Below are 22,527 nucleotides of genomic sequence, written 5' to 3'. Positions count from 1 at the left end.
AGTCGTCGTCTCTGAATACTCAAAAATGAGCATCCAGACTTCCAAGGGTAGTATGAATGCCATGATGAGCAATGGAGAGGAACACCTAGGAACACTTTGATGATGGATGATGACGAGTGAGGGACGAGTGATCATTAATATCGATCATTTGTCTTCTGAGTTTCTCAAGCTGTGAGCAACAAATGACCAGGAATAGAAAGCTTAACATAACTACAGGCGTTTTGTAGTTTGCTGAGGACGTTATATAGAGAATTGGAAGTTACAGAAGAGGTCGAGGAGAGGGATTGACCAGAAATCAAAATATCTGTGTGCCATAGTTCAGCACATTCTACATTGACACCCGTTGTGCGCCGTTTATGTAGCCGTTGGGGTCAAGAGAGATGGATAACGAGTGGTCGAAGTTCGACCGTCGAACAGGACATCAGCGTCAATTTCAAATGAGGTCACCGTCCCAGGAACTTGTCATCAACCACTTGTTTCCACTCAGTCGACGCTTCGAGAATGGTCCTTTACAAGTATGAATGCCCTTGCTTGGGAATTCAGGCGCTCGAAGAACAGAGCGCGGTACAAAGGTGCTTTGTTCGCGTTGTGAGCTATAAAAGCGCCTGACAGTGGCACAGGTGCTTGGAATTGCCTCGATTATATCAAGCCCCTCTGCGACCATGTCCAATTTTCCTCGTTCGACCTCTCCCAGTCCCTCTCCCTCGCCCCCTTCCACACCAACTTCGTCTCCTCCAAGAGACAAGAGAAAATCACAAATGAGCAGCCCACGGCTCTTCGACAAGTTTCGTCGCGCGCGTTCGGGAGGTCCCCGGCCAACTAGTCCATTGACGGGAAATGGCTGGCCGGCGCGTGACACGGTCCCCAGCAGCCCGCTGGCGCGCTCGACAACCACTTCCCTTCCGCGTATTTCGGAGTTGGTAGAAGAGGCGCCCGTTACGCCGGGTTCTGACGACGACAACACGACTTCGGTAGAGAACCCTATCTACCTTTCGCCCAAGAAAACGTCGCCTGCCACAGCACGCGCATACCTGGCGCTCCTCCATGATATCGACCCTGCGCTCGCAAGAATGGAGAAAATCTCGGTCAACGGGTCGACCACGGTATACCGCGCCCATCATCGCGGGTTAAATGCTCTCGTAGCAGTCAAACTTGTCCAGTGCCTCGATCCAAACAACCCGAACCTCTACTTCTCAAATCGAGACGAGGCAGGGAAAGACGTGCGTTTCCTCCCAGTGCATTAGCTTGTTGCCTCAACACCTTTCTTTAGTTCTCGATCCATCTCTCGCTTCACCATGAACACATCATCGACATCCTCCACATCCACCGTTCAAGTATTACACCTCTCGTCAACATTATCTGCGAATATCTTCCCAACTCCATGACTCTTCGAGAGTACATCACCAGGACTGCTGAAGAGGGAGGAGCGATTGGTATGTGTGCCCCCCAGGTTTTGCCTCGTATTCAACTCTCTCTAGACGATTGGAAAGTCATGACTATAGCCTCGCAAATGGTGGGAGCCCTTGCCTTCATCCACGACCGCGGAATCGTCCACCGTGACCTGAAACCCGAAGTCTGTGCCCAATCGTCCTTCCTCAGCTGTGTTGACTAGTCTTTAGCATATCCTTATCCACGACGAGGAGATGACAGTCGTGAAATTGGCCTGCTTCGGCGACGCAGTCCGCCTGGACAGAAGCGTGCTAACCCAGCTCCCCGCGGTTAGTCCTCTGCTCACGCGCTATTCAATGCTCATTCTCTCAGAGCACGTTTATCGACTTCGATTTCCGATACACTGCGCCGGAAATTCTGGACATCAATCGTCCCGGCTACGACCATCGTGCAGACATCTGGAGTCTCGGGGCGCTTATCTTCGAGCTGTGCGTCACCAACTCATATCCGTAGCTGTCCTGACCTGCCGCAGCTTCGTTCTCGACCTCCCGTATCGCCCGTTCCAGCGCGTGTACCCCGAGCGGACCCCGCCTAAATTCCTGTGGCCGCTGTTGCCGCTCCACCGAGTCCCGAGCGACGGTGCGCGGTGTTTTCGTCATGCTGCTCTACGTATTTGACAAGGCGCAGCACAGGACTTTTTGAGCCACCTGCTCCGCCGCGACCCGTCACTTCGACCATCGTTGACAGATGCCACCCAATTGCACCCCTGGTTTGCGCGACCAAGACTGCCAATCGTGTTTCGAGACACGGACTTGTGAGTAGAGGAGGTCATGTATGTTTGCTATCGACAATACACCTTTTAATCTGTACATCCCACTCTCATTGAGAGACCCGCTAGGACGACTCTTGAGTCCGCAACCGCCCAAGTCTGTTACTGGTACTATTTAGACCTTAAGTTTAGGTAATATGCAAGAGCTATTGATTTGCTGCAACTACTAAATCTGTAATTAAAGACACCAGTGCTGAAAATCTCCATGAAATGCTCAGTTCCCTTCAAAACCTTTGCCAAATTTGGCCTGAACTGAACCTCAGCAAACCTGTAATGTGTATAAGATAACCCTCTGAACGTTGAACTTCTAACTGTGTAAGTTCAGCACGTAATGCGTAAGTGTGGCTGAACTTGTTACTTGAGGTCTAAATAGTACAGTAATATTCTTTTGGGAGTCACCATTACAGTGTTTCCAAGGTCACCACTGTAAGCTGAGATTATCGAGCCCAATACGGCCATGTACTTCGATATGATGCAGTCTCTTTGGAGCTACGATCAACGAGGGAGAGACTTTGCTCTGAGAAGCATGGCAAAGAAGTTGCTGCGGGACATTGGTTGCCAAAGTCAGCCGTCTTCGATTCCCGCCCTGCCCGCTTCACACTCTCTCCAGGCGAGAGTAACTGGTGACATCACTTCTAGCCCCTCGGTAGTATTGGCTTTGAACGCCGCCGACGAATCGACGAGCCAAGGTCGCGCACATTCAGTTGGCAGCAGGTCGGCGAGTCGTCGCTCGGACTCTGAATCGGAGAGGAAAAATAAGCGTCCGTCGTGTTGAGTATAGATACAGAGTGAAAATCCGGAGTAATGATACAAGAACGAAGCAGCATAAAAATACACGAAGGCAGGTCTATTTGGAGTCCGAGTTCAATAGGTTATAGCCATAACAGGATTAAGGAAGGAGAGATTAGCTTCGTTAAACACGACTAAGGATTTAGATTTCGCGCCAGAGATGGTCTGGCATTGCACTGCGGTCAACCTTGAGCACGCCCGTGACGGCGTCGACAGCCACGATCGTCCGTTGGAGGTCTTCACCATGGACAAACACAATCGTGGTGATGTCCTTGCAGTAGAGGCGAAGTTCCGCAGCCAGCGCCCGGAGTGCAGGCGATGACGATGGCGGGGGTTTCCAGGAGGTAACGTCCAGTTCCACACAGCGGAGGGCCGAGAGCCTGATCAGGATTCCGTAAAACTGCAGTCGCTTTAAAAAGGAAAATCAGATTTGGTATCAAAGGAAAAGTCGCGAAATCACCTTCCGTCCTCCTACGGGAAGTATAAGAGTGCCAAAATACCGCAATTCGCGGGCCATGGTCATTGCGCGTGCATGCGCAACACGCTGGAGGAGCTGCATGCTGGCCGTCTCAGCCTCGGCAGTGGCGCCTGGAAGCGGCGCATCTCCTACATCGAGCGAAATAAGGGGCGCATTCGAACGTCTGAGTGCAGAAATCAAAAGTCGTATTTCGGGCTCGCGGTTGGCAATATGAGGCGGAGTTGAGAACGCTGTTTTCAGCCGGGACAGCGGCCGTCCGGGGGAAAGAAGCACAGCAGCTTCGGAGAACGTGCATTCGAGGGTCGTCAGTGCTGGGAGAGGCGAATTATTATTATGCAGAGCAATAGGTGGAGAAACTTCTTGAGGAGAGAGTGGTGAAGAAAGAAGGGCGAGGTCGCGGTAATCACGAACGTAAAGATCGTATAGCTCAGTTTGTGTCTCCAGAAAGGCGACAAGATTCGCATCCCAGTCGAAGTCGCAGTGGAATGTGTGTAAACGAAAGGGGCACTCTGCGCCACCGAGACTCCACGCGTATTCCACGGCAGTCGAGATTGGCGAAGATATGTCGACGACAAGGTGCCGCAAATTGATTGTTTTGACAAGAGTTTTCGCGACGAGTGCCCAGAACTCGGCTGGCGTTTCAAGCTCGGCCTCGGATCTGTCATCTCCGCGCGACTCGTCAGACGCTCCTTCCGATTCCGAATCCTCCTCGCTTGCTTCTTCTTCAGCATTTGCGTGAGCTGTCCCCTGCTCTGCTCGCCTGGGTCTGGCCCAGATCTGGATCGTCATGGCCTTCACGCGCCGCGCCAAGCCTGCATTCGCCACCAACGTCTCGCAAACGAGCGCCCCGCCCTTGAGGTCGTTGAAGTGGACGGTGTTGTAAAGGATCGCCTGAGACACGCGGCAGAAAGCCCGCGAAACGAGACAAAGCGCGGCAAGGTCGCTGCGCCGCGTGACAAGCCGTGCGATCGCGCGATGTGCTTCGAGGGAAAAGGCCGGGGACGGCGGCGGGGATCGGTGAGGGGAGGAAAGGGAGGCTAGTAAACTTGGATTTGGAGAGAACGACGTTGATTTCCGAGTCGGGGAACGTGAATGTGTCCGAGATTGGTGGCCCGTCTGGCGGGCGGTAGCGGAATCCATGCAGGTCAGGCGGTTTTAAGGAGAATATTCATCCGTCTGCGCGTCAGAGGTGGTCGAGGGAGGGAAGGAAAACATGGTGAGCGACGTCAGGAAGGAAAAGCAGATGGACGCCATCAGCAGCAGGGCCAAACGGAAGAAGATGTCATGTGCTTACGGCGAAAGTCAAAAACACAGAAACCAACAGGAAGCTTCTGGCGGCGTCGATGGTGTTGTCGTTCGAGAACAGAGAGGTTTTCTTGGAGCAGAACGAACGCAAGGGAGGATGGATGACGAAACGAAAAGAGGAAAACGGAAAAAGGCCGCCCGACAGCCTCCGACTCGGAAAGGGAAATAAAAGGCCACGCGGCGAGGAATGATATTTAAAGGGCTTCTGTCATATTTGACTGTGTGCGTCTGAAGCAGCCATCGCGGAGGCAATTCGGACATGCTGATCTCAGCAGATCCGGGGAGGACCGCGTGGGAGACATGGGAGGCCGATTCGGAGGAGCAAAGTGAGAGACGGGTTCGCAGGCCTCGGTCGTCAAGCTAAAGCCACGTGGCTGGGAGGACGGGTTCTTCGGGTGATGGTGTCCATACAACAGTGCTGATTCTTCGTCTGGACGCACGCCCGAGCTCTCCGGAGCCGTCCACAGGTCAATATTGGCCGTGACGACCTCCATTCCAAAACGGGCCGGTGGACTATGACCCTGAGAAGTTCTGGTCTGCTCGTACATAGATATAGATGGAGAACTTACTTGGCCATCGCCGAGTTCTCCTTGCTCATTCAAGTTGGTCGGCCAATTTCGGGGGATGGCAGATTATTGGGCCCGCAGAAGTACCACCATTGCACGACCTTGTACTCCAGTCCTGACTTTGTTGACCGAGAATTAACCACAAGGTGCCAACAGAAAGCGATCCTGCAGCAATTATGTTTTGACAAGCGTTTCTGAAGGGCCAAATATTTTTGGAATGAGACAAAAGTGTGGGAGGGAGCCATGAGTATGCCATGCCGTCTCTATTTGGGTTCGCTTTCGGTCGAGAGGCCATGGCCGTTGGTAAAAACGCAGGTCACAGTATGTCACACATCATGATCAATATCAATCTCTTCACAGCTCTTCACGTTGTTGTCTTCGTCATGGATTGTGGAACCATGGAACAGCAAAAGCGGCGCGACGTCTTGAGGTTCAAGTGTCCCTGCCAAACTAGTACCTGACTCTTGTGTGGCAAGCATCCAAACAAGACAAGACTTGAAACAACCTTGGAAACAACTTGATTCTTCAAGTTGAAGCTGGTCGCCTTTAAACAATGTCTCTGGCAGAAAGTCTCAGGCTCCGCCCGGCCTCAAATTGGCTTCAAGTAAGAGATATAGCGGACGAATTTCACTTGATCTCTTTAGTTCCCGACCAACTAGAGTTAACATTCCTTCACTGAGTCTGGCACTACTACTAATATTGGCATCAACTTCATTGCTCCCTGGCAAATACAACCAATGTACGCCACTCATGCGCTAACCACATTGATCTCCCTCGGTACCAGCCTCTGTACCCAACTGGAAGCCTGAGCTCCGAAGAGTAATGGCTGTCAACGCTCAGGCTGCCAGCGAATGATTCAAATTGGACTCGAAACGAACATTTACTTACCCTCCCGGGTCGAAGAATGATCCAAAAGCCGTTATCTCGCTAAGGGCCCGTCCCCTCATCAGCTCTCGCGTTCGGCCTTCATTACTGGGCGCCGCCTATTGCATAGCAACATATATACTCTAATTACCATCCAGTCAAGACGATAAAAGGCTGGCTGAGGCTCTCCCCAAGCACTGGCCAAATTTCCGCCTTTACCCTGGAGTCCCGTATGACTCATACTGCGCCTTCACCATACATCCTCCCGGTTGGCCACTAAAGTGTCATTGTCGTTATACCCCGTTGACATCGAGACAGCCCGCGGGGGAATCGCAGTTGGAAATCAACCGGCACGCAATGCGACCCCCTTCCCTTTGAGTCCGCCTAACCTGCCTGTAGCCTTGACGCAATGCATCTCGCCTTCCAGACGTATATTGGGGGCCGTTTGGCCCTTGTTCCCCTCGAAGAGCGGTGGAAGCCGCAACAGATTCTCGAACTTGGTTGCGGGAGCGGTGCCTGGTAAGACCAGCCTTGCACTACTCATCGTCTTTGTTAACATATCAGGACAGGGCGATTCAAGCCGCAGAAACGTTCCCCAATGCAGAGATCGTCGCCGTTGACATGACTCCGTTTCCGGCAAGGTCTGGCCTTCCTCTGGATGCACTAGCGGGATGCTGATCATTGGCACGGTAGACCCGTCCCTGCCAACGTCCGGTTCGTTCAAGCAGACATCTCGACCGACCTGCCGTTCACCGAAGGTACCTTTGATGTTGTCCACGTGCGATTCGTCCTCGTTCATGTCTGTGCATCTCACACCAACATATCAAGGTCACTGACCGCTAAGCACTAGATTGTGAACCCCCGCCCGGTTATCGAGCGGATCTCGCGCCTCGTCAAGGCCGGCGGAGTCCTGCTCCTCGAAGACATTGATGCGGATACCATCATCGGAACCGCGCCAGAGGCCACGCGCAGGCTGACCTCCCTCTGGAGCCAGATATATAGATCCAGAAAGCAGGAACCCGACATCGGGCGGCATCTGCGGGGCATCCTCGCTGCCCTCCCGGCGTTCTCGGGCCACGTGACGGAACACAAGGCCGTGGTGCCGCTGAACGGCCGCGACGCAGGTGTGTGATTTGGCGTGCTCATCGCTGCGCGGGCCTCACGGCTACATCACTGCAGACGAGGCCGCCAACGCGCTGGGCCGTGGGATGTGCGACGCGATTGTGCAGGGCTTCACGCAGATCACGGCACTCGGACGCTGGACCACGGGCTTCTCGGACGAGCTCTTCCGCGCGTTTTTCGAAGAAGCTGCGGCGCCGGAGTTTCCAGCGATGCTTGATATATACTTTGTCTCGGCCCAGAGAGCACCATAATAGTACCTTCAAGCTGTTTGCAAGATAGGGCTTGGTTTTTAAAGATTTTGAAGGTTATCAAACAGGTTGATAAAAATAGCCTCTGAAACCCTGTTTACAAACTGGTTTTTAGGTTTTATAAACCAACTGAGCTGATATGACCAGAGAGACCAAAATTTCCTTTTTTTGTTATTTTATGACATAAATTTTGGCCTTTTGACTTGATGTCTATAAGTCTGTAGGGGGTTTGAGAGAGAGAGAGAGCTAAAGCCCATCAACTGTCACTTGTAAGTTAGTATAATATGTTTAAGTTATATATCATATGCAATTGCTTCAAGTTATTCGAAGATTTAAGATAAACCCCCTGTCAGAGATCCTCTATATAACTTAAAAATTATAATAACAGCAATAATAAGGAATCTGCATAGTTAGTACTTATAGTCACAACCCAGCCCTCAATACTAGTACTGACCATGACTAATGTCAGCCAAAAGTAGGTCAAGATTCTACTTGATAAGAGACTAGATGTTATAATAGACCTATAAGATATGGTTAAGCTGTCAGGGGAACCTCCCTTTCGGCCCTTCAGAGACAATTCTGATTCTGGTCCGATTCCGGTTCCGACTCTGGTCCCGCCCCTCCATCTCGCCCACACAATCACCGATCCATCAACGCCCTCCCAACAGTCGCCCTGGGACCTTGCCTGCGACGCTGCCCAAGCCTTCTGTGCCCAACAGCAGCAGCTACGGACAAGCAGTATATAGCCAGCTACCTAGCAGGCGGACCCTCAGAGTGTCTTCTCTTTGGATCCTCCCCTGCTAGGACCTTGATCTCAGGCCTTTGGGGTTGCCCTTACACAAGCCTACTAGGAGTATATAGAAGCAATATCAGTGTGAAGTAAGTCTAGTTTACCAGCTCCTTTCCCTTCAAGTTTTAGGTGCTTATTAATATAAAACCATAAAACAGGGGGTTTCCAGCCAGGCTGTTTATAAATATTATAAAACAGGGGTGTTTATAAACCGGTTTACAAACACCCCTATATAAACCAAGCCCTATCCAGGACCTTTATACCACTGAAAATTGATAATGACCTTGGTAATAATTAAATCTGTATGGTTAGTATAGTATAGTCACACAGCCAAGCTTCTAATACTGGTATTGATCATGATTAATATAATAATATTAGCTAAAAATAGGTTCAGATCCTACTTGATAAGAGACAATATATTATGATAGACCTATAAGATATGATCAAGCCTACATGGAAGCAATATTGGTGTGAAGTAAGTCTGGTTTGCTAGCTTTTTCCTTTGTGGGTGCTTACTAATATAAAACCATAAAACAGGGGGGTTTCCAGCCAGGCTGTTTATAAACATATAAAACAGGAGTGTTTATACAAGGGGGGTTCAAGATTCGAAACATGGATATAGGGTTGGAAAGTTTTTTTCCGACCCTCTGGGGACCCCCCCTCCCCCCTCCTGCCTTATATAGTAATATATTCTCATGATCAGCGTCATGTGACCACTGATGCAATCAAAAAGTGGGATAAAAATTCAATCTTTGTGAAACTTTTTTTTTTGCAAAAATTCTATACATGTGTATGTATATATGTGTAGGTATGCATGTACCTGGAGCCTTCTGACTTCAGACATACATGGCAGGCCATATCAACTCTTCAACATGTTCACCTCTCATTAATTACCTGATGATGGGCCCATGACAGAGTGGGCTATCCAAGCTCATGGGCCTGAAAGTATGTAGATATAAGTATGAGAGTTGTGAGCTATAGAAATTAGAGCATATACACTATATTTTCAGTGTCTTTACACTCATATAAGGCCCAAATCTTTCAAATACAAAAAGTTTTTTTTTACCCCCCGGGGACACCCATGTGCCTGATAAGGATCTTGAACCCCCTTGTGTTTATAAACCAGTTTACAAACACCCCTATATATTGAAACCAAGCCCTATCAATGACAATGCAAGATAAGTAGGCAGAAGAGAAAGAAGTACTGTAGTATTTTACTCAATTCGAATGCCAAAAATGGTGTGACATCTGATACGAAAATTGGAATTCGAATTATTTCCTAATTGGGAAGTTCTTGGCGCCGGAGGCGCCCGGAAATGTCATAAATTACCTTTTTGGGACAGGAATTTGAGCAAAATGGTGTGACATGCGGAAAAATTTCGAATTTTATAGCCTGTGTGACGCGTGACATACGAACTGAGTAAAATACTACAGTAAGTTAGTACATATTAGTATAGAGGGAGAAAATGGCTACCATACATATGCAGCGGAGAGACCAAATGACTCTAATGGGATTTAACAATAAGTACCTTGTTTACAACTTGAAATTAATCGCTACTGGTTAGGCAACCACAGACCACTGAACCTTCCCTCGCGCTTCCCTTCAACAAAGCGCTCCGCACGCTCCCACACGTCTAGTCGCCCACGCAACCCGTCCTCCCAGTCCTTCCAGAACATGGCATACTCGCACCCGCCGCTGACGCAGACGAGCCGGACGTCGGCCGCCGGGCCGAGCGCTGCAACATCAGCCGCATCCGGCTCACCGAGGACAAGCACGTGGAGGTGCGGCGCGCGGTGGAGGGCCGCCTCGAATTCGGTGATCGGGGCGGGGCTGCCGGAGAGTTGCAGGCGCACATGCGTCAGCGCCGGGAAGCGCGGGAGGGCGGCGCACACGGGCGCGCGCACGGCGGCAAACTTGACCTGGTCGTGCAGGTTCAAATGCGTCACGTGGGCGAACGCAAGGTGTGCCGTGTCGATAGGTGTGGGCGTGTCGGTAGCATGGCCGGTGCGCCAGATCTCGCCGAGATCCGCCGTGAGGCGGCGCAGGCGGAGGTCGGCAAGCAGAGGCAGAAGGGCGGCCACGTGATAGCGGTATGTCGTCCCGAGACCGTGTAAGCCAGTGCAGCGCTTGAGGAGTTCGGTGAGCACCTCGCTAGGATTGTCGCTGATGCCATCGACGAGGAGGTGGCCCACGTGCTGTGCGGCGAATGCGGACGGCTTTCGTTTGAGGGCGCGCAGAGCAGCTTGATGGCGGCGCCGCTCGGTCACGCGGAGAATGCGGAAGAGGAGAGGCTCGACCCTATGGACTCTCAGCGTTACTAAAAGGGAACTTAGGTAGAAATGGATTTGCCAGACGTGGACGCGCCGCGCGACGAGCATCAGCGGCAGCACCGTGCCGGGATCGGTGATAGCCGTGTGCTCGAAGATGGCCCGTTCGAGGTCTTCAGGGAGATGGGGGATGAGTTCAACCATAAGCGCTGGCTGCACAGCCCCTGAGCGTCGCTCAGCCGGCCGGCGTCACATCATGGTCACCACCGGCCGGCGGCCCGCGCCATCAACACTGTTTTCTATCCGTAAACACTAGGGATGAATCCATGAGGCAAAAGGAGTACGGAAACTTTGAGCCATACGACATGGCCCTCATTTGCGTCGCTGAGTCCGAAATCGTGACGCTATCGAAAGAGCAATGTGCTCCGGATCCGTCGTGGCACGTGGCACGTCAATGGCAAGTTTTCTACCCACTTCCTCAGGCTGCATTCAATCGAATCCAAATCATCCAAATCTGTAGTCTATGTACATTGTCTTTGCGTTAATCCCTCAACTGACAAGGGTGGAAACAACTTGAACGAGAAACTAATCCTTAGGGCGTGTCTTGACAACATCTGTGCGGAAATCGACCGGACGGGGGACACCCCGCGCACGCTCATATACCCCACACGCATTACAAACCTGCGCGCCCTTCTTGTCGCGCCGCCACGCGCTCGCCACAGTCGTCCCACAGTTCGCACACACCGGCCCGGCTCCGGACATCGACGGCGCGGGCGGCTCCCAGCGGTCCGCCGGCCGGTCGCGTTGCTTGTTGATAAAGTAGAGCCCGCAGGCGTTGCAGACGGGCTTGTCGGTCTGCGGGTGGCGGCGCCAGAGCGGTGTCGTGCGCGTGCCACAGCGGGTACAGACTTTCGATGCACTGGTTGACGCATTGAAGGGATAGTCTCCGGGATCGGCCGGTGCGAGGGCGATTTCTTTCGCATGGGTCTGACTACCGGTGGGAGGGCCTTGCGGGGAGCTCGTTGATGGTATTGAGGGTGGAGTAGGCCCCATAGCGCCGGCAAGCGACGAGTAGCGTGATTGGCGGTGGCCTGGTTGAGGAAGTTGAGGCTGGCCTACATGGTTGGCCACAGGCTGGTGGTGTCCATAATCAGGTACGCCGTGCTGAGGATAAGCGGTACCGGCGATCGGAGGGTAATGATACGCTTGAGCGGTTCCCATTCCTGTTGACAGTCAGCAACGAAATAACTTGGATGGAACCGGCGATGATACCTTCGTTCCAACCAGCGAACGCGCCGTCGCCAGCGTCAGACTGCCCGTACTCCTGTGGATACTGCTGCGAGTAGCCGCCCGGGCCCGGGTGTCCGCCGCTATTCGGAGCGCCATAAGGCGAGTAGAAGTTATAATTATGTCCGTCGCTCATTGCAGCTAGGATGAACCGGAGGCCTCTTGCTTCTGGGCAGAAACGGTGAGCTGGACCGCTCTCTTTTAAGCAGAGCACCTTCACTTACATAGCATAGGCTCTGTTACCCCGCCGGGCCTCCTCCCGCGACGCGCTTCTCCAAATTGAATAATGATGCTGAGTGCGCCAGACCATCCGTGTGTACACCCATCCCGCGACTAAATTCGCCAGACAGGGAAACAGAATCAGCAACAATACCGCGACGCGACGCGAGAAGACATCGCAGTTAATTAGGACGCGACGCGACGTTGGACCCACCATTAATCTTTCGAGTCGAGCATCGGCACGGCCCCCGAAGAGGCTCGAGCGACGTTTTCTGCCTGATTATCAGTCCTTTCAAGTTTTTTACAGACGACAGATTGATGATGTTGGCACCATTGAACAAAGCAAGCAGAGAATGTTGAGACGCAATTTCTGGAGAGATGACTCAGGACCGCATGCTGGAATCGATTCGATTCTAGCGACTGCTGCTCGAGTGCCTCTCCACAGCGTTGTATTGCGCGAAATCTGCATTAAACTGTCAGTGTATCCGTATCCAAGGAGTCTCACGATGGGCTTACCGTACGTTTGAATTTCATGTTAGGCCCATAGCCAAAGCGGGCTGTGCACGTCACTAATGGTGGGACTCGCCCCGGTGTGTTAAGGTGGAAGAGAGGAGCAGATATGGCTGGGGTTGCAGGGGACGCATTCCACTGGCGGCTGGTGCAACACAGTCTCTGAGGAGAAAGGAAGAGCCACGTCATAACGAATTCGGGTCCAATTTCGCATGAATTCAATTCGACAACTTGTTCCCCAAAAAGAACAATGAGGTTGCTGAGCAGGGCACCCGAGCCCCGGATCTCGCCCCGTATCCGCAAGAATCACGACCACAAAAAAGTATCCTTTAGGGAGAGTCAGCGCTGGCGCAGGCTAAAGTAAGAATTGACGCACCCACAAATTGTGACAGATTGAGACGTGATAAGATCCTGCACAGGCCGCATCATTTGCAAAGGATTTGCATGACTCTTCGAGCGCTGGTGCCAGTGCGTCTGCGCGTCTCCTCCGGCCTGTCCCGAAAATTAAAGATTAAGTGCTCTGCGGCTCCGTTTCGCACGCGTGTGCTGTTGTGTGGGTGGGCGTCGATTCAGAATCACTGCTAGTTAATCAAACCAGAATTGATTCCAGACGCACTGCGAATTGGAAACGCCTGCCCTTTCACGAATGTCAAGTTAGAATCAAGAGCATTCAGGTCCTTGAGTGCTGGTGCCGCTGAGCCGGCGACGCATCATCATTATGCGAAAGAGGACGGTATAGCAAGACTCAAGAGGCTGTCTGAGCGCTCAGCCGGCTTGCCCCAGATGGACGTTGTTGACAAGATGATGGGGCACGTGCAACATTGATTGACGTTTCGCTAGTCTCGACAGTCGATATACATGTATATACATGTAATTTAGTCAAACCTTGGTATATTTTTCACTCCACACAATATAGTTATCGACTAAGAAGCATAAATTTACTTATCTGTTATTACCGTTGATCATCCGAGTCATTCATGTTGTTGTTCCCCTCCTCAACTGCCAACCACACACTATCAATACTCCCGTCGCGCTTGCCCAGGACGAAACGCTCCGCGCGGGTCCACATGTCTGTCTTCCCCCGCAGCCCATCCTCCCAGTCGCACCAGAAGTGGGTGTAGTCGTTACCGCCATCAACAAACACGAGGCGCACATCGCTCGCCCCGAGTGCCGCAACATCGGCCGGATCGGGTTCGCTGAGGATGAGCAGCTGTAGGCGCGGTAAGCCTTGCAACACGCGCTCAAAGTCGGCGAGCGGGGCGGAGTTGGCGTGGAGCTGCAGCCGCACGTGACTCAGCGCCGGGAATCGCGGGAGGGCGGCGCACACACGTGCACGGACGGCCCGCAGTTCGACGTGGTCGTGTAAGTTGAGATGCGTCACGTGTGCGAAGGTGGGGTGCGCGGCGTCGACGGCGGCAGCAAGCTCGTCTAGGCGCACGCCGACAGGCACGTGCTCGTCATTATCCGAGTCGCCGTCGGCTTTGCGGTAGTCGGCGCCGAGACAGAGCTCGCCGAGGTCTGTCGTTAGGTTACGCAGCTGTAGGCCGCCGAGGAGCGGCAAGAGCGCGGGCACGTGGTACCGGAACGTCGTGCCGAGCCCGTGCAGGCCAGGGAAGCGCCGAAGGAGGTCCTTGATCGCCTTGGTGACTTCCGCGGCAGTGTCTTTGCTGCTGCCGAGGAAGAGGTGGCGCACGTGCTGCGAGGCGAAGGCGCGACCTTTCTTCTTCAGGGCTTTCAGGGCGGCCTTGTCGCGGCGCTCGTCACCGACGCGGACAATGCAGAAGAGGATGGGCTCGACCCTGGGGATATGTCAGCTGACATGTGCCGTTGGCGGACGAGAGGCATTTGCCAATTGCGGACGCGGCGCGCGACTAGCATCAGCGATAGTGACATGTCGGGCTCGGTCAGGGCAACATACTCAAAGACGGCGCGTTCAAGGTCTTCGGGGAGATGGGGTACCGGTATGACTTCAGCCATCGCAGAAACAGGTCAAGCGAAGTCGGCACAGCCCCATCGATATCACAGTCACGTCACATCTTCTGTTTTTGTTTACTTCTTGCTGCAGCCTAAACTTCCCCAACCCAAGCTAGTACTACAGGGTACTTTCATGTGTCCCGAGGCAACTGCGAGTGAGTCAGAATCCACGCATGTCGGTCTAGTACTAATCATGCATTCCTTCGATTCAAGTTCTCGTTTCAAGTTGGCGACACCGACTTCTTAAGTTCTCCCTGGACATTATCCCCACACCCCTAGTACGAGTGCTGCTTCACTTCACTTGACATTCCGACTTGGAACTTCTGGTTCTTTCAACTGGAACTGAAAAAGATTGTACCATTCGCTACAAGGGGGTGTCACATGTCAAAAAGTGACAACCGGGATGGTCGGTCGGTCCCCCCTCCGGACCCTTAAAAAATTTTTTTGGTAGAAACTTTTTGGCTGAAATAGTAAGTCAAAATTGTCTTAGGATGGGTTACAAGTACTGTTTGGTGCACTATACATCCATAATTAAGTATCAACAATCTCACAAGTGGTTATTTTTCAGTATCTCATCATCAGATGGAACATTGTGACAAATCAGACTATATGGGGATGGATATCTGTACTCTGGAGTGAGATTTGTAAGACAATGACTATATCAGGACTTTGTCTACAAGATATATATATAGCTAGAAGTCTATGTTTCTATTAATGTTCTTGGAAATTCAGAGGACTGACTGAGTTTGATGCTGTCAGATCACATGACTGTGTGAATTACCTTCCTAATATGGTAATGTCACGTCACAGTCACGGTCGGTGGGTCCCCTGGAAGGGCTTAAACAAAAAAGTCCAACGTATGTTCCGTTATTTTTTTTCTGATACCCCCTTGATTCGCTACAAATGCATCCGATACTAGAATTCAAAAGATCGTGGTTCCGTCGCCCGCGACAGAAATGCCGTCTATTTCTTGCCCCCGTCCTCTCAAAGTGCCTCGACCTCCCGTCCCTCCACCTCTAGCTCCTGTCGCTCACGCAGGTTCATCGCGACCAGAAGGCACTTGTAATCCCACTGCAAGCGCTTATACTCCTCCTCGCTCTCCATGACCACAATCAACATTCATTTGAGTCGTGCGGTGCCCACAGACCTCTTCTACTCCCTCAGCTCTCTTCCCACGCTGTCCACACTGCACATACACCAAGCACGAATTGACCAAGGGGGGTTCAAGATTCGAAACATGGATATAGGGTTGGAAAGTTTTTTTCCGACCCTCAGGGGACCCCCCCTCCCCCTCCTGCCTTATATAGTAATATATTCTCATGATCAGCGTCATGTGACCACTGATGCAATCAAAAAGTGGGATAAAAAATTTAATTTTTGTGAAACTTTTTTTTGTGCAAAAATTCTATACATATGTATGTATATATGTGTAGGTATGCATGTACCTGGAGCCTTCAGACACACATGGCAGGCCATATCAACTAGGGTGCAGTTTTTAAAGATTTGAGTATTAAAAAACGGTTTATAATTTTCAGTGTCCCAAACTGGTGTTTGTAAACTGGTTTGTAAACCAGGCAACCAAACACGTGATATTTTTGATGTCACAATATCAAAATTTTTACTCCTAAATTCTAGCTGAAAGGGTTACCTTCATACCTCTTTTCTCTCAGTCACCTGTGGTACAGGTCATAATTTGCTATATATTATGTACAGGACCAATAATTAATAATGTTGATGAGCTGGCAGTAGTCAAATCACTTAAATCACATGACTAGCCTGGTTTATAAATCAGGAACCCAGTGAAATCTTTCCAAACCAGGGTTTATAAACACTGGTTTATAAACCAGTTAGTAAACCGGATCAAAAAACTGCACCCTAATATTATCAACTCTTCAACATGTTCACCTCTCATTAATTACCTGATGATGGGCCCATGACAGAGTGGGCTATCCAAGCTCATGGGCCTGAAAGTATGTAGATATAAGTATGAGAGTTGTGAACTATAGAAATTAGAGTGTATACATTATATTTTCAGTGTCTTTACACTCATATAAGGCCCACATCTTCCATATACAAAAAGTTTTTTTTACCCCCCGCGGGGACCCCCCCCTCCCCCCTACCCCATGTGCCTGATAAGGATCTTGAACCCCCTTGCCAGCCTCTGCTGTCCACTGGCAGCTCCGACTCCGACGGCGAGTCCAACTCACAACAATTGCCAACAATTGCATCATGAATCATGATCGCTACTAGTATCTGTGACTCATGAGTCATGGCTTTCAAGTTCCGAGTCAAGTTGCAGCTGCAAGCGGCGGCCCGGGCCAGCGAACTCAATTGAATTGAACTTGGAACAAATGTCGAACACTTACCTTACCAGGCTTACCCTCCCGGCCGAAGAATGATCCTAAAGCCCAGCCAAAAGTGAATTTTGGCATCCCAAAATGGCAGTTTTCCACAATTCCTGCGCCTTCGGCATGCCAACATACCAAATGGGGAACATCATGCGAATGTTTTCGGACAAATGTGTCACAGCCCCCGGGGCCATTTGAATTGAATAAAATCTTACAGTATCAGATTAAACTTAGAGTGTCTGTCAGGGGAACCTCCCTTTCGGCCCCTCGGAGACGCCTCCGATTCCGGTCCGACTCCGGTTCCGACTCCGGTCCGGCCCTCCATCTCGCCCGCACAATCACCGATCCGTCAACGCCCTCCCGACGGTCGCCCTGGGACCTCGCCTGCGACGCCGCCCAAGCCTTCTGTGCCCGACAGCGGCAGCTACGGACAAGCAGTATATAGTCAGCTACCTAGCAGGCGGACCCTTAGAGTTTCTTCTCTTTGGATCCTCCCCTGCTAGGTCAGCTTCATTTGTATTCGCTTACCAATGTTCACGCCTTTGGATCCTCCCCTGCTAGGACCTTGATCTCAGGCCTCCGGGGTTGCCCTTACAGCAGAAGAAACTCTCTACGGGATCAACCGGACAAGATTGCCAGGTTCGGCGCTGACTCAGGCTCGGAGTACGAGTCCGTTCCGCCCTCGTCACCGCCCCTGCCACTTGTCCCCTCCTCCTCTACTCCTGTGGTCCCCGCACCCGTCATGCCGTCCGGAGTCACTCCTACCGCAGACGCCCGGCTGGACTCACTCGAGGCGAAAATCGATAGCCTAACTGAGGCCCTTGCTTTACTCACCAACCAGGCTTCCGCTGCCGCTGCCGCCGCTAATAATGCTGGCGGACCCCAAACACCATCGCCGGAGACGTCGATTCCGACTCCGACTCCGGTCCAGGGCGACTCCGAAGCCCTTTTTGGCGACATCAACCTCGCCTCAAAATTGGTCTTGCGACCAAACCCCCGTTCACCTTCAACGGCGACCGGAAACGCGGCCGCGTTCCTTCCTCGCGGTCCGCACCTACGCCCGCCTTGCCCCTGAGGCCTTCGTGGTCAACGGAGAGGCGAGCGAGGAAAAGGCTGTCCGCTATGCCATGTCGTTTATGGCAGAAGGACCCGCTCAGCAATGGGCGGAGCGCCACGGAAGCAAAGCCCCGTTTCCGTTTCCGTCCTGGGGCTCGTTCGTTTCCGAGTTTCGACTCCGGTTCGTCGAGGAGAATGAGCAAGATCACGCTCTCTCCAAGCTGGAGACTTCCGCCTATCACATGGGTACAAAGGATGTCTACCAGTACACCGACGACTTCGAGGACCTGATGGACCTCGCCGGATTCGAAGACGCTGGTCAAGGTGACCAAGTTCCACCACGGACTTGATCCCCTGATCAATAACGGAATCACGTCCTCGAACGACCCCCGGACCTCCGGGATTACCTTAGCTGGCGCACCCGGGCCTTCCGTCAATACGAGGCCCTGGTCCGGGCCAAGCTGATCAAGTCAGCCGCCCCCCAAGACGCCTGGCGGTTTGATTCGGACTCCGTTTCCGGTCAACCGCATCCCGGCTCCGGCCCCTTTCCGCCCGGTGGCTCTGGTCGTGCCACCCGCGGCCCGCGCCCCCGCTCCGGCGCCTCCAGCTCCCGTCCCTATGGAGTTGGATCGCACCAGGGCTCGGGGTGCCCCTCGTCGCGCCTGCTTCAGGTGCGGCGACCCAAACCATCTCGCCGGGGATTGCCCCCTCCCCGCCCGATGTCTGCTCAATGGACATCCTCGACGAGGTGATCCAACAACTCGGTGACGAGATGTTAGCGGAGTTGATCGCCCGCTACACGGACACAGCTGCCCTGCCGGAGACGGCAGCGGAGTCGATGGCCGGAGAGGATTTTGTCCCCGCGACGAGTGACTGGTGTGCCCTCGTTCGCGTCTATAAATCGTTTTGCCTCTTTGTATGATGAATGCAGTTCCTTGCCCTACAATGAGCCCGAAACGAAAGACACACCCTCTCCTGCCCCCCGCCTCGACTCCGTCTCCGACTCCGCCCGCGACTCCGGTCATCGTCCTCCGCCGCCTCACTGCCTGGGAAAAGAAACTGCCCAAGCAGTACACCGTTGCCGCTGCCCCTGGGGCGAACTCCCTCCACCTCCCGTTAGAGCTCGAGTCCACCACCAGCGCTGAAGCTCTCACTCTCTGGGCTTGTCGACTGTGGTGCCACCTCCGACTTCATTGACACGAACTATGTTGCTCGGAATGGCATTCCGGTCCGCACCCTCGATCAGCCGATTCCGGTTTTCAATGTCGATGGCACCCCCAATGACGCTGGCTCCATCAAACAGATCGCGGACTTGGTCCTGCGCTACAAAGGGCCATGCCGAACGAGTTCAGCTGGCCGTCACCCATCTTGGCAAGCAAGACCTCATCCTGGGGTATTCCTGGTTGCGGAAACATAACCCAGAGATCAATTGGGAAACCAAGGAGGTCAAGATGACACGGTGCCCCCGCAATTGCTCGACCTGCCGTGAGGAAGAGCGGGTCGAACGGACCGAGTTGCGGCGACTCCGGTCGCTTCAGAAGCGTCTCCGCTCCGGCCCGTTCCCCTCGGTCTGCGCCATGGACCTTTCTGGGTCCGATGACGGAGACGATTCCGTCTCCGGTGATGACTCCGGCCTGCCTGATCTGACGCCGGACTCCGACGACGACGATGACGATGGTCAGCTTGAAGATGGTGACCGCATCTTCTACACCTCGTTCCGGCCCTCGGAGGAGATACGCGCTGGCAGTACTGTCTCGCAACGCCTGGCCGAAGCCTTCGCCAGGAACTCCGCCCCTCCGCCCTCCGAGATCCCGGACTGGGCTAAGGAGTTCCAGGACGTCTTCAACAAGGAGTCCTTCGACACGCTACCGGAGCGGAGAGCCTGGGACCACGCCATTGAACTCGTCCCCGACGCTAAGCCCACCGACTGCAAGGTGTACCCCATCTCGCCCCTCGAGCAACGCGAGCTCGACGCGTTCATCGAGGAAGGGCTTTCGACGGGCCGGATTCGCCCCTCCAAGTCTCCGATGGCGTCTCCGGTCTTCTTCGTCAAGAAGAAGGATGGCGGACTCCGCTTCGTCCAGGACTACCGTGCTCTCAACGCGATGACTGTCAAAAACCGGTACCCCCTTCCGCTGATCAACGACCTCATCAACCGGCTCAAAGGCGCTCGTTACTTCACCAAACTCGATGTCCGTTGGGGCTTCAACAACGTCCGGATCAAGGAAGGTGACGAGTGGAAAGCGGCTTTCCGGACTAACCAAGGCCTGTTCGAGCCCTTGGTGATGTATTTCGGCCTGACAAACTCTCCCGCAACGTTCCAAACGATGATGAATGACATTTTTCAGGACCTCATCCTCTCCGGAGACGTCATGATCTACCTTGACGACATCCTGATCGCCCATTCCGACCTCCGGAAACACCGGCAGATCGTTCAGGAGGTCTTGCGGCGACTCCGAGAGCACAAGTTGTACCTCCGAGCGGAGAAGTGCGACTTTGAAAAATCCTCAATCGAGTACCTCGGAGTCATCATCTCCCACAACCACGTCGAAATGGACCCCGTCAAGGTCGCAGGCGTCTCCGCTTGGCCGACTCCGGAAAACAAGAAGGACATTCAGCAGTTCCTTGGGTTCGCTAACTTCTACCGCAGGTTCATTCGGGACTTCTCGACCCTTGCGCGCCCTCTCTTCGTGCTCACCAAGAAGGACCAGCAATGGACTTGGGGCGACGCGGAGGCCTCCGCGTTCCAAGCGATCAAGGACGCGGTCACCTCGGAACCGGTCCTGGCGATTCCGGACGACACACGGCCTTTCCGACTCGAGGCGGACAGCTCTGATTATGCGACGGGGGCGGTTCTTTCACAATCCGCCCCGGACGGGAAGTGGCACCCTGTAGCATTCTATTCCAAAAGCTTAAACGATGTCCAGCGCAACTACGAAATCCACGACAAGGAGATGCTCGCGATCATCCGCACACTCGAGGAGTATAGACACTTCCTCGAGGGCGCCGCACCCTGTCGAGATTTGGACTGACCATAAGAATTTGGAGTACTTCAGGAAGACGCAACACCTCAACCGGAGACAGGCCCGGTGGTCTCTGTACCTCTCCCGGTTCGACTTCACGCTGCACCACAAGCCTGGCCGCGATATGGGTCGGCCTGACGCCCTCTCCCGGAGACCCGACCACGGAGTCGATTCCGACAACTCCGATGTCGTCCTTCTGCGGCCTGAACTCTTCCATGTCCGCGCACTCGAGGGCGTTTCCGTTTCCGGTCCCGGCTCCGAACTCCTCCGTGACATCCGTGATGCCCTCTCCGGTGAGCCTGACCTGGAGGAGCCCGTCGCACTAGCGGCCCGGCAACTTCTTAAGGTTCAAGGTCAAGCTCGAGGCCCCCGCTCCTCACGTTCTGACGAGTGGGCCATCTCCGGCGGTCTTCTCCATTTCCGAGGAAAGATTGTCGTACCAAAGGACAAGGACCTCCGGAGACGCATCATCGAGCTCTGCCATGACACCCGAGTCGCCGGACACGCAGGTCGTTTCAAGACCCTGGAGTTGGTCTCCCGGAACTACTGGTGGCCTCAGATGTCTCGCCATATCGGCCGGTATGTTGTGACCTGTGACTTGTGCTGTCGCACCAAGGCACTCCGGAGACTGCCCCACGGAGAACTGCACCCCACGGAAACGCCCCCGAACGCTGGCATACCGTCTCCGTCGACTTCATCGTAGAGCTTCCCGAAGCCCATGGGTACGACGATCATGGTCGTCGTTGACACCCTCGGAAAGCGCGCCCACTTCTCAGAGTGTCATACGACGGTCGATGCAGTAGGGGCAGCCCGCCTCTACTACCGGAATGTCTGGCGGCACCACGGGACTCCGGAGAAGTACGTCTCCGACCGCGGCTCGCAGTTCATCGCGGACTTCACCCGAGAACTTTGGCGTCTAATCGGCATCAAGCCCGCCACGTCCACCGCGTACCACCCGCAGACAGACGGTCAGACAGAGCGCGTCAACCAGGAGTTGGAGCAGTACTTGCGGATCTTCACCAACTACCAGCAGGACGACTGGGATGAGCTGATTCCGGCCGCGGAGTTCGCCTACAACAACCACGTTCACTCCTCCACGCAGCAGGTCCCCTTCATGACGGACACGGGACGGCTCCCGCGCATGGGCTTCAACCCGGAGTCCGTTCCGCCATGGAGTCAGTGAACGAGTTCCGCGACCGGATCGCCACTGGTGTTGCTGAAGCCAAGGCCGCTCACTAAGGCCAAAGAGGAGTACAAGCGCTACTACGACCGGAGACGGACTCCGTCTCCGGAGTTTAAGGTTGGCGACCATGTTTGGCTGGATGCCTCTGACATCAGGACGACTCGCCCCTCGGAAAAGTTCTCCCATCGCCGCCTCGGACCGTTCAAGATAGTCGCGGAGATCAGCAAAGGTGCCTACAAGCTCGACCTCCCTCCGCGCTACTCGAAGCTCCACCCGGTC

At 53.5% G+C, this 22,527-nt stretch overlaps 4 protein-coding genes across 4 annotated transcripts; 1 reads left to right on the top strand and 3 right to left on the bottom strand.

Moving 5' to 3' along the window:
- Window positions 1–521: 521 nt before the first annotated feature.
- On the top strand, window positions 522–2,207 carry MIND_01167400 (Pkinase-domain-containing protein; the record flags this gene model as incomplete). Its single annotated transcript, XM_037368194.1, has 8 exons — window positions 522–572; window positions 621–1,220; window positions 1,271–1,433; window positions 1,479–1,573; window positions 1,620–1,718; window positions 1,762–1,877; window positions 1,922–2,028; window positions 2,077–2,207. The coding sequence occupies 8 exons, from the start codon at window positions 522–524 to the stop codon at window positions 2,205–2,207; spliced, it is 1,362 nt and encodes a 453-aa protein (XP_037215120.1).
- A 942-nt stretch (window positions 2,208–3,149) lies between these two features.
- On the bottom strand, window positions 3,150–4,625 carry MIND_01167300 (uncharacterized protein; the record flags this gene model as incomplete). Its single annotated transcript, XM_037368193.1, has 2 exons — window positions 3,150–3,416; window positions 3,468–4,625. The coding sequence occupies 2 exons, from the start codon at window positions 4,623–4,625 to the stop codon at window positions 3,150–3,152; spliced, it is 1,425 nt and encodes a 474-aa protein (XP_037215119.1).
- A 5,309-nt stretch (window positions 4,626–9,934) lies between these two features.
- MIND_01167200 (uncharacterized protein) lies at window positions 9,935–10,852 on the bottom strand (the record flags this gene model as incomplete). The annotated part of the gene is made up of 2 exons (XM_037368192.1): window positions 9,935–10,679; window positions 10,731–10,852. The coding sequence occupies 2 exons, from the start codon at window positions 10,850–10,852 to the stop codon at window positions 9,935–9,937; spliced, it is 867 nt and encodes a 288-aa protein (XP_037215118.1).
- Window positions 10,853–11,233: 381 nt separating this feature from the next.
- MIND_01167100 (GATA zinc finger domain-containing protein) lies at window positions 11,234–12,371 on the bottom strand (the record flags this gene model as incomplete). The annotated part of the gene is made up of 4 exons (XM_037368191.1): window positions 11,234–11,871; window positions 11,921–12,100; window positions 12,160–12,268; window positions 12,369–12,371. 4 exons carry the CDS (start codon window positions 12,369–12,371, stop codon window positions 11,234–11,236), a joined length of 930 nt encoding a protein of 309 aa, XP_037215117.1.
- Window positions 12,372–22,527: the final 10,156 nt, after the last annotated feature.

This window comes from Mycena indigotica (genome assembly GCF_014461135.1).
Source record: "Mycena indigotica strain 171206Taipei chromosome Unknown Mind.scaff0011, whole genome shotgun sequence".
Taxonomy (NCBI): domain Eukaryota; kingdom Fungi; phylum Basidiomycota; class Agaricomycetes; order Agaricales; family Mycenaceae; genus Mycena; species Mycena indigotica.
Note: the sequence above shows the minus strand (reverse complement) of the source record. Positions and strands in the feature narration are given on the sequence as shown.